The following is a 12,194-nucleotide window of genomic DNA, read 5'->3' on the forward strand; positions in this document are numbered from 1 at the left end:
AAGAGCCACCCACCATCTGCACCACCCAACCAACACTCGACCACTTTCACCGCTCTCACGGACACGGACACGACAATTATCTGTAAAATTGCATGTTGCATGTGACACAAACACAAATATTACGCACACGCACACCCCCTCACGCACACCCATCCCTCGATGTTCACCCGCCCACATAAGTATGCCATATCATATAGTTCGCCTGAGCAACGATTATGGGTGTGATATTTGACTTGGACTCGCCGCAGGCATCTTCCTATCGGTGCTGATATTCCTTTCGGTGGCCGGAAACATCCTGGTGTGCCTGGCCATCTACACGGAGCGCAGCCTGCGCCGGATCGGCAATCTGTTCCTGGCCTCGTTAGCGATTGCGGATCTCTTCGTGGCCTCGCTGGTGATGACCTTCGCCGGTGTCAACGATTTGCTGGGTGAGTAGCGTATCCCTAATGCCATGCGGTAGCTTCTCAGTCAGCGTAATGGAATATTGCAATTGAAATTCGCGTTAGCCCAATGAAATTTATGCAAAATGCTGCAGGCGGTTCCAGTGCTAACGAAAATAAAAAATGGAAATATGCGAATATGGGTATATGGGTATATGGGCACCGACGAGGGTGTTGCTCCACTCAACCGTCCGCGCACCACTCGAGCCCATTTGACATGCCTGGCAGCGCTTAAAGCCGGATTTTATGTGGCTTTGTCAATGCCTTTTAAAGTGTCAGCTGCACAAGTCGACGCACGAGTTCCCCCGACTTTTCCGAGTTTCCCGACCGAGCGTCCATTGTGATTGCACAAGATTTCCTCCTTTGCTCCTATGCCATATACTAAAAACGAGGGCTGCCTTTGCATTTTTAAGCAAATAAACACTTGGCTTATGTCGGACTCCAAGCTCCAATAAGCCATGTTTCATTTGAAATCCTTTGAAATATCCAAGACAGAGACGTTCAAAAGTACTGCTTAAGTGTTTCAATTAAAGTACGCATATTGGAGTAACCTTTTATGTTCAAAAAAAAACTTGATAACCGAAGTAAATATTTTAATTTTGAGTTGTGACTAGTTTTCAAGGCTTTTAAAATGTTGCTTTAACTATTTAACAATTTCTATAAATATATTTATTCAAACTCTATCACTGACCCTCGACACCTTATCGTTGGACGAATGGTTGGAGTCAGCCAAACAGGAATTTCATTTTAAACCAGTTGTACATCTGGTGCCATGGCTAACATGCAGATGCCGAGTGCAACCACACATTCTGATTATTTTCCATTAGCCATTCCAGAGTGCAGCCATTGCAGTCATTCCTTGAGTTATCCTGCCGGGGGATACTTCTCCATTCCGATACATTTCCCGCCATTGAGGCTGACAAAGTTTTGCCTAGTTGCAAGTCTGGAATATGAAATGCCCCTATATATGTACATATGTGCCCCAGTTTCATACCCAAACCAATTTGAGTGCCGTTTATGGGTGCATTTTATTAATTCGAGCGGCAACGGAGATGCGAAACTCGAGATGGGAACTTGTCGGGCCAACATTGGCTAAGTAAATAAGAGGAAAATTAGGCGAGAGCCGTGCAAAACTTTTCACATGGGTAATTGGGGGTTCGAGGAGCCGGGCTAACAACGTGTTCCGGTTCAGGAAACATGCAGCTGACATCAATGTATAAGGACTCGCTGGCACACGCGGCAAAAAAGTGGAAAATCATAAACAGCAAACAAAAGAAGAAAACTGCGAGCTTGTCATATGAGTCTGAAAATGTGAGCGGAATCCAGAGCGATGCGGTGAAGTGAAGTTGGGAAAAAATGGGGGATGAGTTGAGGTGACATGTGTCAGAATTGCCAAACTGTGGTTGATAAAAGGGGTCTTTAGGCTGCAGGATATTCAAAATATGGGCAAACTGCATAAAATTCTACCTAAAAATTTTAAATTTCGGTGACGAATCTTTTAAATATAGGAATTATTACTTTAAATATTATATTTAGCAGTTTCAAAAATTTTCTTAAAATTAGGTGCCCCAAAAATTCTTCAACTTCTTAAACCCCCTCGAGAAACTCCCCCAATGAGCCACTGCATCCACCCACTTACCCTCGCGGGTGTGTGAAAATAATAAACGACTTTGGCACTCTGAGGAGACGAGTGCCGCGTAAGCGAGAGTGTGAAAAAATAAATAAAAACGCTCAGCTGCTCAAGACAAACAGATGCCTGGGGTCCTGCGACACCCACACTTATGCAAACACACACCCACACACACACAAGGTGGCACACATGGAGGCAAATTATTTTCGCCAAGGCAACATTTAGCACGCTCGAAGACAGGCAAATCAGCAAATAAACATGGTACGCAATTGGACAAATTCAAACAACAACAGACCCGGCGAAATCCAACAGATGCTGCCAGCCCGAGGAATCGGAAAAACATATAGCATACGGAATACTTTTTGGCCAAGAGCCATTCATATGCGTATGTATGTGTATGTATATTGAAAGCGGCATAAATTATTTGCTAGCTTGAGTACAAGCTTCTACTCTTCTTCGTACTGCCAGTATTTTCCCACCTAATATAGGTTTTTTTCGAAGCCATGGGCATTTTGGAAATGCTGAAGCTTGCTCAATTTGACGACAAGGGAAGTTGGAATATGAATCACTCTAAGGCTCAGGAGTCTGGAGTGCAAATGTGGTATTTTCAAAGTGTAATCAAATCCTGGAACAAAGCTCTTAAAAGAATAAGATTTTAAAGAGATCAACAGTTTCAAATGATGCTTACCAAAATGGTATATGGCTTATAGTGGCATTATGACATTTTTTCAAAGGATTCTTGGTACATTGCAGTAGACTTCCCCATAATTACCCCAATTGAAATCACTCAATTAAGCGTTACCCACTGAAAGTCATTTCTGCTGACTGGCTTGGGCAACTTTGATATTCTGATAGCCTTGTCTTTTGATATACCGATGAATGAAGGCTGAGCTGGGTCGCTTTGCTTTGACCAGTTGCGTCGGCACTTCCTGTGGCATTTAAGAGCCATATCCTGCCGCACGCTTGATTAACTGGCATGAAAGCTGTAACGAGCATGATATGCATATTCTTATCGACACAAATCATGAGTTGAATGCCACAGCACGAATAAATACCCTTTTTATGCGGCAAATCTGTTATTGAATTTATGTGTACAGCGGTGATGTTTTTCACCATACCGCCCACCTCTTTCCCAGGACTCAAAGGACATCCGTTTCTGGTCACGCACGGAACATCAATCGAGTAGGACGTAATTGCAACGCACTTATGAAATTGGCAAGCGCCCGAAAAAATAAATTATTTGTTTTCACTTTTGGCCGGGGCGAAATGAATTTTAAATAGCGAATTGCCCAAAAAGGAGACTCTCGTGAGTGTGTGTGAGTGCTTGTGTATGTGTATGTGTGCGGAAAAGGGAAGCACAGGAAACGGAAATGAATTTATGAAATCATTTAAACTCAATTTACGTCGTGAATAAATAAAACAAGAACATGGCGACACTGGTTGCCTTTGCACTTTCTGTTGCTTTTCCGCTTTTCCCGCCTGCATTTGTTTCTACCGCCGTGCGAATGAAACAACTTTTTTGTCCCCGTCCGGCCGCAACATGGCAATTTCCGCCACGTCCAGACAGAAAGTACTTATTAAGCATTTTAAACAAGCAATCAAACACTCGTTCAACACGCTTCTCCACTTTTTTCCTTGCAGGATATTGGATCTTTGGAGCGCAATTTTGTGATACTTGGGTGGCCTTTGATGTCATGTGCTCGACGGCGTCAATTCTGAACCTGTGCGCCATCTCGATGGACCGCTACATTCACATCAAGGATCCGCTCAGGTGAGTGATTGTCAGGATTGTGTCAAAAACATAAAATATCCAATCCATAACTAATTGTCCGGGCTGTCGGAGTTTGACGACGATGTGACTGCGGAGCTTCGTCCTCGAATCGATTCATTAATGTCAGGCCATTGCAGGTGCTTTGTATGCACGTTACTCATACGCCGCGTTGTCATGCCTGTCACGTTTTTGCTCTACTGCTGCGAGTCCTTCTCAATTCAAGGACTCGAGTTCTTTACGGCAAAAGGGGCTCATTAATCGACGCTCATAATTGTTTCATTAGTAACAGATTTATGGCGCATTACGAGAGTTTTTGCACTTCTCCGAAGACTTCATCTTCAAGTTGTTGGCTAAGCACTTTTGGATCAGCGTTTCAGCTGTGGTTTTGTGGTAGCCAACAAAGTTCAGCCAAGTCATGCTCATTGGGTCTCTGGGTCAGACCAACAACGAGTAACAAAGGAAGTGTCATTACCAACTGGTGAAAGTGGTGAAGTGGCATTTTGGGTGGCTCTATTCAGATTGTGGGGGTCGCGCACCAATAATGTTGTTGTGTAAAGTAGTAAGAACTATTGGCCTGAAAAGGAATATGAATTCTAGGAGCAAACCAAACTAAAATTATGAAATTAATATATTAATATATTGTTGCACGCTTTTAGTTTTTAATACAGTTCAAGAGAACAATATGATATACTTACTAGTATTTTAACCTTTGACCAGCTGTCTTAGATATCGCTTTTTCACACCCTCTGCAGATGACTTCATCTGTCAGCGCGCCGAAGGCTGTCCAAATGCTCCATTATCGCAGTTCAATCTACCTTGTATATCCGGCACGTTGCTCCAGCTGCGCTATCCCGGCAGGAAGCTCCAGAGACAATCAAATTCTGCTGCCTCAGGTGCTGTGTGTCCTTGTGTACGCTCTATGTGGGTCTGTGTGTGTACTGGGTGTCCTGTGGGGGGTGGATGTGGGTATCTGTACGCTCCCTCGACTGCGACAATGACAATGAGCTTGTCCTGCTGTCGTCGTGGCCTAAAACGGTGCCAGTCAGCCATGTTAGTCTGCTTTGTAGTCAGCAGTTGAAATTGATTTCCAGTGGCGAGCAATTCTCACAAAAGCAGTCAGTCGAAAGTCAGCTCGGTAAACTTGAAACTAGTTTATCAAGCCATCCCCCAACCCCAAAACACCCACTCCCTCCACCTTTTTCCGGCTGGACCACAACAATTGTGTGTTAATTAAATTTTCAACAATGCCTCGGTCCCCAGAAGTGCAATCCTACAAATGTTTTTTGGCATACGAATATTACATTTGTGGCCAAGAACAAACGCACAAATTTATTATGTGTCAGCAGCCACAACTGAATTCCTTCATATTTGGCTTTTTAAGTGGGCAAACCATTGTCTGCACGTTATTCTATTTTATTTTTTCACGTGTTCACTGCGAAAAAATGAGTAGAGTAAAAGTTGCATCGAAATATTGAAATGCGAATAGCAATCGCAATTTAAGAGCCTTAAAAGTAGATATTTTATATGGTATAAAGAATAAATCATATTATATATTACATTTGAAATACCATTTCTTTTGTCAGTGCATACGAGTTGTGTTAAAAATGACGTTGGTCAAGTCGCTGACCGTCGCAAAACGGGGAGTTGGCTTAGAGCTGGAGTCCCGACGAAATGATTGCAGAATGGATCCCTATTGGGGAAAAGGGTATTGTTGGGCAGGAAAAAACGGACAACAGGGGGCAACTATGGCAAATCGAGACAGTTGCCAGCCCTAACCCATAGCGCCATGTCATGAAAGAACCATAATAAATCCTTTGATGCTATTTTCAGCCAAAAGCCAAAAGTAGAAAAATATATTTTCCACACCGCCCCGTTGGCTGTAGCTCTTCCTATAGCTGTTGCTCTTGCTGTTCTGCTTGCCACCTGGGGTAAGCTTATTCGCTTATGGAAAACGACACGACATTTGTGTGGGTGGGTGTGGGGCAGCCGCTGGCCCCACCTGCTGAATTTTGCCACCCAGCTTTCCCATCTATCTGTGCATCTTTTGTGTAGCCGAGTTCACGTAACGAGTTGGCGAGCATATAACGCTTCATTGATGTGGCAAGTTGATGTCGAGGCGACCTGAAAATTCAGATTGCAAATTTTGTATGGCACGGCAAAAGGATTTAAATGAGCACGGGCACGGGGGAGCCGAGTGGTATGGATTTTGGTGGGGTTAGTCTAGCAAATGACAGTTTTCATGGAATATTTTTCCTGATTCTGAATTCCGTTTGTCCTTTGGGGGAGCGGGTAAGGAAATGCAGATAGATAGATGGAATTGAAAGTGAAATTAAGCACGGCGAGCAGATAGATTTTTCACAGGAAGAGAAAACTTCATGCTCGACATCGGATGGTTGATGAAGGGTGAACAACACAGAACGCTCGATTGATCTTGATGTATTGGGATTTGCTTACATTGCAAAATCAAGCAGCTGCAAATAGTCAAGCAAAAAGTCGAACACTCTTAATTTTATGCAAATAATTATTGAATAAAGTCATGATATTAAGAATAGCTTATCTGTAAATCAAAAAGTTCTCAACTAATTGTCATCATCATCCGTGTTCCTCAAGTAATTTAATGAATGAATTTCACTGATACATTTTAAAGTCCAACCAAATTCAATTACCATTTACCCAGACTCACTGATAAATGTGTTCTGCAATCTAAATGGTGCCCTTCAATCGCTGACTTACGCCGCCTAATGCTGTCCGATATTAATTCAAGCCCTTGGGTTAATGACATTTGCATAGCCCCTCAGACCTTGTGCCCTCTGGCCATTGCCTGGAAATTGAGTTTAGCCACCTGGACTCGTTTCCATTCGCACCTGGGGCAAATGGGCGGGATCAGCAGTTTGCACCGCCACCTAGACTATTCAGGTGCCTGAGACATTTTACACTTCAAATGTCAAGACATCGCTCATACCCACCAGTCTCTTTGTGAACCTGAGTCTGAATCTGAATCTCAAGGAGCTGAACTGAGGGCAGGGAAAATTGCACGGAAAACTCAGCGCAGCGCACAGTTGCCAGCTTTTGTGTCTTGTGAGAAATGGTAACTGGGTTCCTCGCGATGTGCCTAGCCTATACATATATATCTATGGCTATGCCGGGTCCAACTTCAACTCTAGAGCTCCCTCTTTATGTAAATCTGATTTATTTGCATGTCAAAGTGGAGGCAGCAGCGCATTTCTTTTTGCACCGCTCAACAAGGGGCAAAGTTCACGCGTAGGCGTCTCATTAGGAGTCGAGAGCCACCAGCCCCTTGGCAAGCAAGCAGCTCCATCATCCAACACCCAAGAAAGGACCATTCATCTAGGACCTGTCGCTCGACGGAAGAAGACAGAAGAAATCGCTGATTCAGCGTGTTTTCTTAGCGTTTTAGAATAATTGCAGGCGTTTAATTTAATTGCGCGCGACTGGATTTTCCGAGCCGGGAAATTGGCAAAAACAATTTGGATAAAAAGCGCGTGCAAATTTAATTAGTAGAGAACAGACAAAGTGAAGATGAAGCGGCAACCCAAATATAACGTAAATGAGAAATTTTCTTATTTTATGTGACAAGTTGATGCCTCTGCCGTTTCGCCTCTTTTCGTATTTTGGCCGGCTTTTTGTTGGCACTGTCGTTGACTTTGGCGCCTGTCATCATCGTAACTGTCAGGCGCATATGTGAAATTCATTTTAAACTGCAATAAAAACTGAAAGAACAATGAAACCTTGCCGCAGGCAAGGAGGAGCTTTCAAGTGGGGGATTCGGTTTGGTAGGAGGAGTTTTGAATGGTATAAGGGTTCTTTTTTTGCCCAACAGCCGAAGGTACAACACTTTAACGCACACTGAAAAACCTGTTCCAGCAACAATGACGCACCTGGGAACTTTTTGTAATTGTGTTTTTTCACTTGTTCTGGTCGTGGTTGAGGAAATGTAATACCGAACTATGGGGTTGGAACCAACATAAAAAAAATTTGAGAAATCATTGGGGACTCCTAGGGCGCTTTTATTGTAGAAGATTGAAAATTGATGGTGGGGGTTGATAAATCAATGATGTACAACAAGCAGAGGTTCATTTTATTCTGTAAGGGAAGCCCTTTGAATTTCCTTAAACTCACTGAGAAGATGCGTTACAAGTTATTCCCTAGAAAAAAAAGTGTTGGCCTAATAATTTGGTTCTGATTTATGATAGAAACTTAGGTAGAATAGCTTATACTTATATTGTTTAAAATTACTCTCTGGCCATTTAATTATTTTTAAATCTTCGCTTACATTTTGAACGTCTTGCATTGAGTATATCTATTTTTTATACCCAAAGTTACAAAAAATCTAGCCACTTTCTCAACCTTTCGACCCACAGTGCGATGAGCACGTGCTAGCAATGACAGTTACAAAAACGCTCATAAAGAGCCATCAAATTTCCCATGCCAAAACAAAAGCGGCCAAGCTGGCATGGCAGGAGGTCAAAAACGAAGAGTGGGAGCGACTCAAACTATGCAAATGACGGCACAAAGAGCGGAGGGTGGAGAGGATCCTTGCGGAAGGATCGTCGTGCGTGCCTTGCGGTAATTTCTTGAGTGCATGTGGGACAAACACAAAAGCCACCGCATGCCACGCAGCCAGTCAAGCCGGCAGCTTCGATGCGAGCGTTAAATGCAAATGTCCTTCGCCTGGAGCGGCCTGCTCCTGGCACCCACCCACATCCTCATCCTCATCCACACCCACTGCCATACCCACACATACAAATATTCAGCCTGGAACACTCTCACACACGATTTCAATTAGCCTGGCCCATCGATGGCTGATTGGCTCCTCCACTTACCAACACAAGGCCAGGGCAAATCGTGTGTCACCTAATGGCTGCAGGTTTATGTGCATATATCAAAGCGTATACCTCAGCCACTCAAAGACACTGAATTAGTGCAGGTAAAAGGAAGAACGCCGGGCTGGGGAAAAGAGGGTAAGCTGGGCAGCTATGCTGCTCAGGTGACATAAATCCACGAATCTATAAATATTTTTTAAGATAAAGAAATATTGAGAAATATTTATGAAATGTTAAAAATTCAATTATATGTAGGGATGATTTTAAATGATTTTTAACGCAAATGGAAATTTTTGTTTTGTAGATATAAGTAGCAGGATCATTCAGCAGGATTATTCTTTATATTTAAAATTTACCTTTGTTAGGTAAATAATAGTTTTACCTATTATTCTTACCACGACTGTTCACAGGTGAGTGGATCTGCGGTGCGGGAACTCAAGCTGCGGGCTTTCGTCACATGGAAATCAATTTTCGTGCCGAAAACGAAATTGAATTTGTATGTGAATACAATTACATAAACTTCCGTTTCCGCTCCGTCATCATCCTTGAGCATGAGTGTGTGTGTGTGTGCGTCCTTGTATTGAAATCGAATTATTCTGTTTGATTTCCTGCACAAGCCAAAACGATGCGGCATATGGCAACAGAAGCGGGGATCCGAAACCCACACCACTCCTTTGCCTTGTGAATTTTGGCTGGGGGATTGGGTTTTCGGGTTTTGGTTTTTGCGTTCACTGCAGACTGCTCATTTCCTGCTGTAAAAGCAAAATCGAAGTGCTTGAAACAGTCAGGCATCGAGGATGATTTGCATATGCCACTCGCCGCAATGCGTGTGCGGCTTGTCTTTGGGTTTTCGGCCGATTTGTCGCCCCCGACCAAGGCGAGTAATTAATGACATGCGGACTGACCCTGAGCACCTGATCCGGTATCCCTGATCCCTGAATCCCAGTTCAAGCCTGGGAATCCCACTTTCTGGTGGGCCGGCCCAACACTTGTCGCGCACACCCGAAAATGATGTTGCCTAATGGCTGCTGGGCACTGAGGGATTGCCAGGGACATGCAAAGCCACAATCAGGACATCGCTACGTGGTCCATGCTCTTGTTGTCCGCGCCCCTAATTCCGCATATTCAACGTGTTGCTCCAGCTTACGTACACTTAACCAATTTTAGAGAGGGCATAAAGCTGAAATATGAATACATTAAATGGGTTTAGATGTTAACTATAAAACCATTAGTGTTCGCTGCTATAATTTATATAGTAATTAACCATTTCATAAATATATTAAATGTATAAACAAGTTCTTGAACTAAAATTCTAGCATTGCATAAAACCTTTTTAGGTAATGTTTTTTACCAACTCTTATCTTTTAATATATTATTTAAATTTGCAAAACAGCGGTTTTGTTAAACAAACATTTACTCCGTAATAGAGTTACTTTTACGCAGCGGCTTTCAATTTGCAAACAGTATTTTTTGAAATGGGCCTTAGTAAAGAAACTTTTCGATTAATTAAGCACGAGCTTTAAATCGTCGAACTTTAAGCAAAACTTTTCCCGAGTGTGTCTGGTGGCGGTGTATGTTTACCCTTTGCCGCTGTTACCACAAGGGCAAAAGGACAAAAAGGGATACGCCAGGAGCAGTTTGGGAACATATCAGCGAGCAGGAAGTTGGGATGGGAATAAGGCTGGAAGAGGCGGAGGAACAGCAGGCATGGCGCGTGTATTTCCGCTTCCTTTGCCGCAAATTGATGCAACCCTTTGCTCCTCTCTTGCAGATACGGCCGCTGGGTGACACGACGCGTGGCTGTCATCACCATCGCCGCCATTTGGCTGCTGGCCGCGTTCGTCTCCTTTGTGCCCATCTCGCTGGGCATCCATCGGCCCGACCAGCCGCTGATTTTCGAGGACAATGGCAAAAAGTATCCAACATGCGCCCTGGACCTCACGCCCACCTACGCCGTCGTGTCCAGCTGTATCAGTTTCTACTTCCCCTGCGTGGTCATGATTGGCATCTACTGTCGGTAAGTCAAAAAGGCACAATAACCCCCTGAAATGGCCGGTTCCGTTGGCCAGATTGCGGCAAAAGTTCTCCGTTTCGCTGTGCGTGCATAAAACATGAAATGCATAAAGTAAGATATTTCCAGACGCCTTCAGCTGCAATTATGTAGATACAAATAGCCCTGGGCTTTCGCAGAACAACACAGAAACTTCCGCAGGCACACAAAAGTTTTGCCAAAATCTCTCTCCAAATGAAAACAAAGCGAGAACTCAAATATTTTTATGAGCAAAAAATAAAAGTTGCGACATGAATGCATGACTTCTTATTTCAAGCCAAGTTTATATACTCTTTTGGAAGGATACATGATAAAACAACAGCCTTTTTTACACATTTTGTAAGCATGAACAATTTCTATAAAAAACTTTATCTAAGATTTCTGAGACCACTTCGTTAGGATACAAAAATATTATTAGTGAATATTATTGTTATTTTGGTAGTATAATTCTTATATAAACGTAGACAACTATTTGTTTTAGAACCTGATATTTATATTACGTTGAATACCCTCTGCGAGGGCAAATAAAAGTGGCCAGCAGAGCAAAAAGGAAGTCGTGGCAGAAGTAGTAAAAAGTAAATAATAAAATGTTGTAAAAACTGACGAAGTTGGCTGCTATCGCACTGCTGAATATATCAGAAAAATGCCGCAAGGACCTGCGCCCCTGATGGCCTCCAGGCACGAGAGCGAACTGGGGAGGCGGAAACTGATTGTGGGCAAGGGGTTTTGGGTTGAACAAATAAGCGCACGCATTAGTGTCCGTCTAAGTAATCCCCAGGAGCTGGCAAAAGACTGGGGCGTGTGCGAAAGGACTATGCAAGGACACACTCACACCACATCAACGGTATAGCGATAGCTGCTCATCAACGTTTCGGCCAGCGGCACGTTGCCATTTTAGCTTAACGAGATTTGCAGCCATTGGCCAGGACCTTGTCTCCCGCATCCCAAATCCCTGTATCCTCTCATCAAATGAATCCCTTGTTGGTTGGCATTGGAATTTTCTATCAAATTTCGGTTAAATTGCAGAATAAATATACTTTTATCGTCATAATTTGTGCCCCTGACATGGCCTGCTCTTGTCCTGTTATCCTTTTTATGCGACCAACGAGTAAACACTCACAGGAACAGGCACATATGCTTGTTTATTTGTGTATGCGGCATATGAGGAGAATGTGGAGTGGGCGCGAAACAGCTTAGAGAGCGACTCAAGTGGAAGATTGGATATGATAGTCAGACATTGCGTATACGCAATGTGTTTCCTTTGGTTATTGATGTGGACAGAGCCATTGTTGTCGGCATCCATTTAATTGACATGCCAAGCGGCCCAAGTGAATAATTATCATATCAATTACCAGCAGTAACCAGTAACTACATAGTCCGTAACCAGTGGCAAAATAAGCAGAAATCGTGTCGTGGCAACAATCGAGACCAGTCATTCATTAGGTGATAAATAATTGAT

The 12,194-nt window shown here is 43.3% G+C and overlaps 1 protein-coding gene across 2 annotated transcripts in view; it reads left to right on the forward strand.

Moving 5' to 3' along the window:
* The window catches only part of LOC6728127 (dopamine receptor 1), a 35,453-nt gene that overhangs the window by 9,871 nt on the left and 13,388 nt on the right, over window positions 1–12,194 (forward strand). For both annotated transcript variants that reach the window (XM_016176752.3, XM_039296034.2), the window contains exons 3-5: window positions 249–428; window positions 3,712–3,841; window positions 10,457–10,702. In XM_016176752.3, coding sequence (XP_016034745.2) covers window positions 249–428; window positions 3,712–3,841; window positions 10,457–10,702 — 556 coding nt within the window. The remainder of the gene's footprint in view (window positions 1–248; window positions 429–3,711; window positions 3,842–10,456; window positions 10,703–12,194) is intronic.

The sequence above is a fragment of the Drosophila simulans genome, chromosome 3R, assembly GCF_016746395.2.
Source record: "Drosophila simulans strain w501 chromosome 3R, Prin_Dsim_3.1, whole genome shotgun sequence".
NCBI classification, from domain to species: Eukaryota; Metazoa; Arthropoda; class Insecta; order Diptera; family Drosophilidae; genus Drosophila; species Drosophila simulans.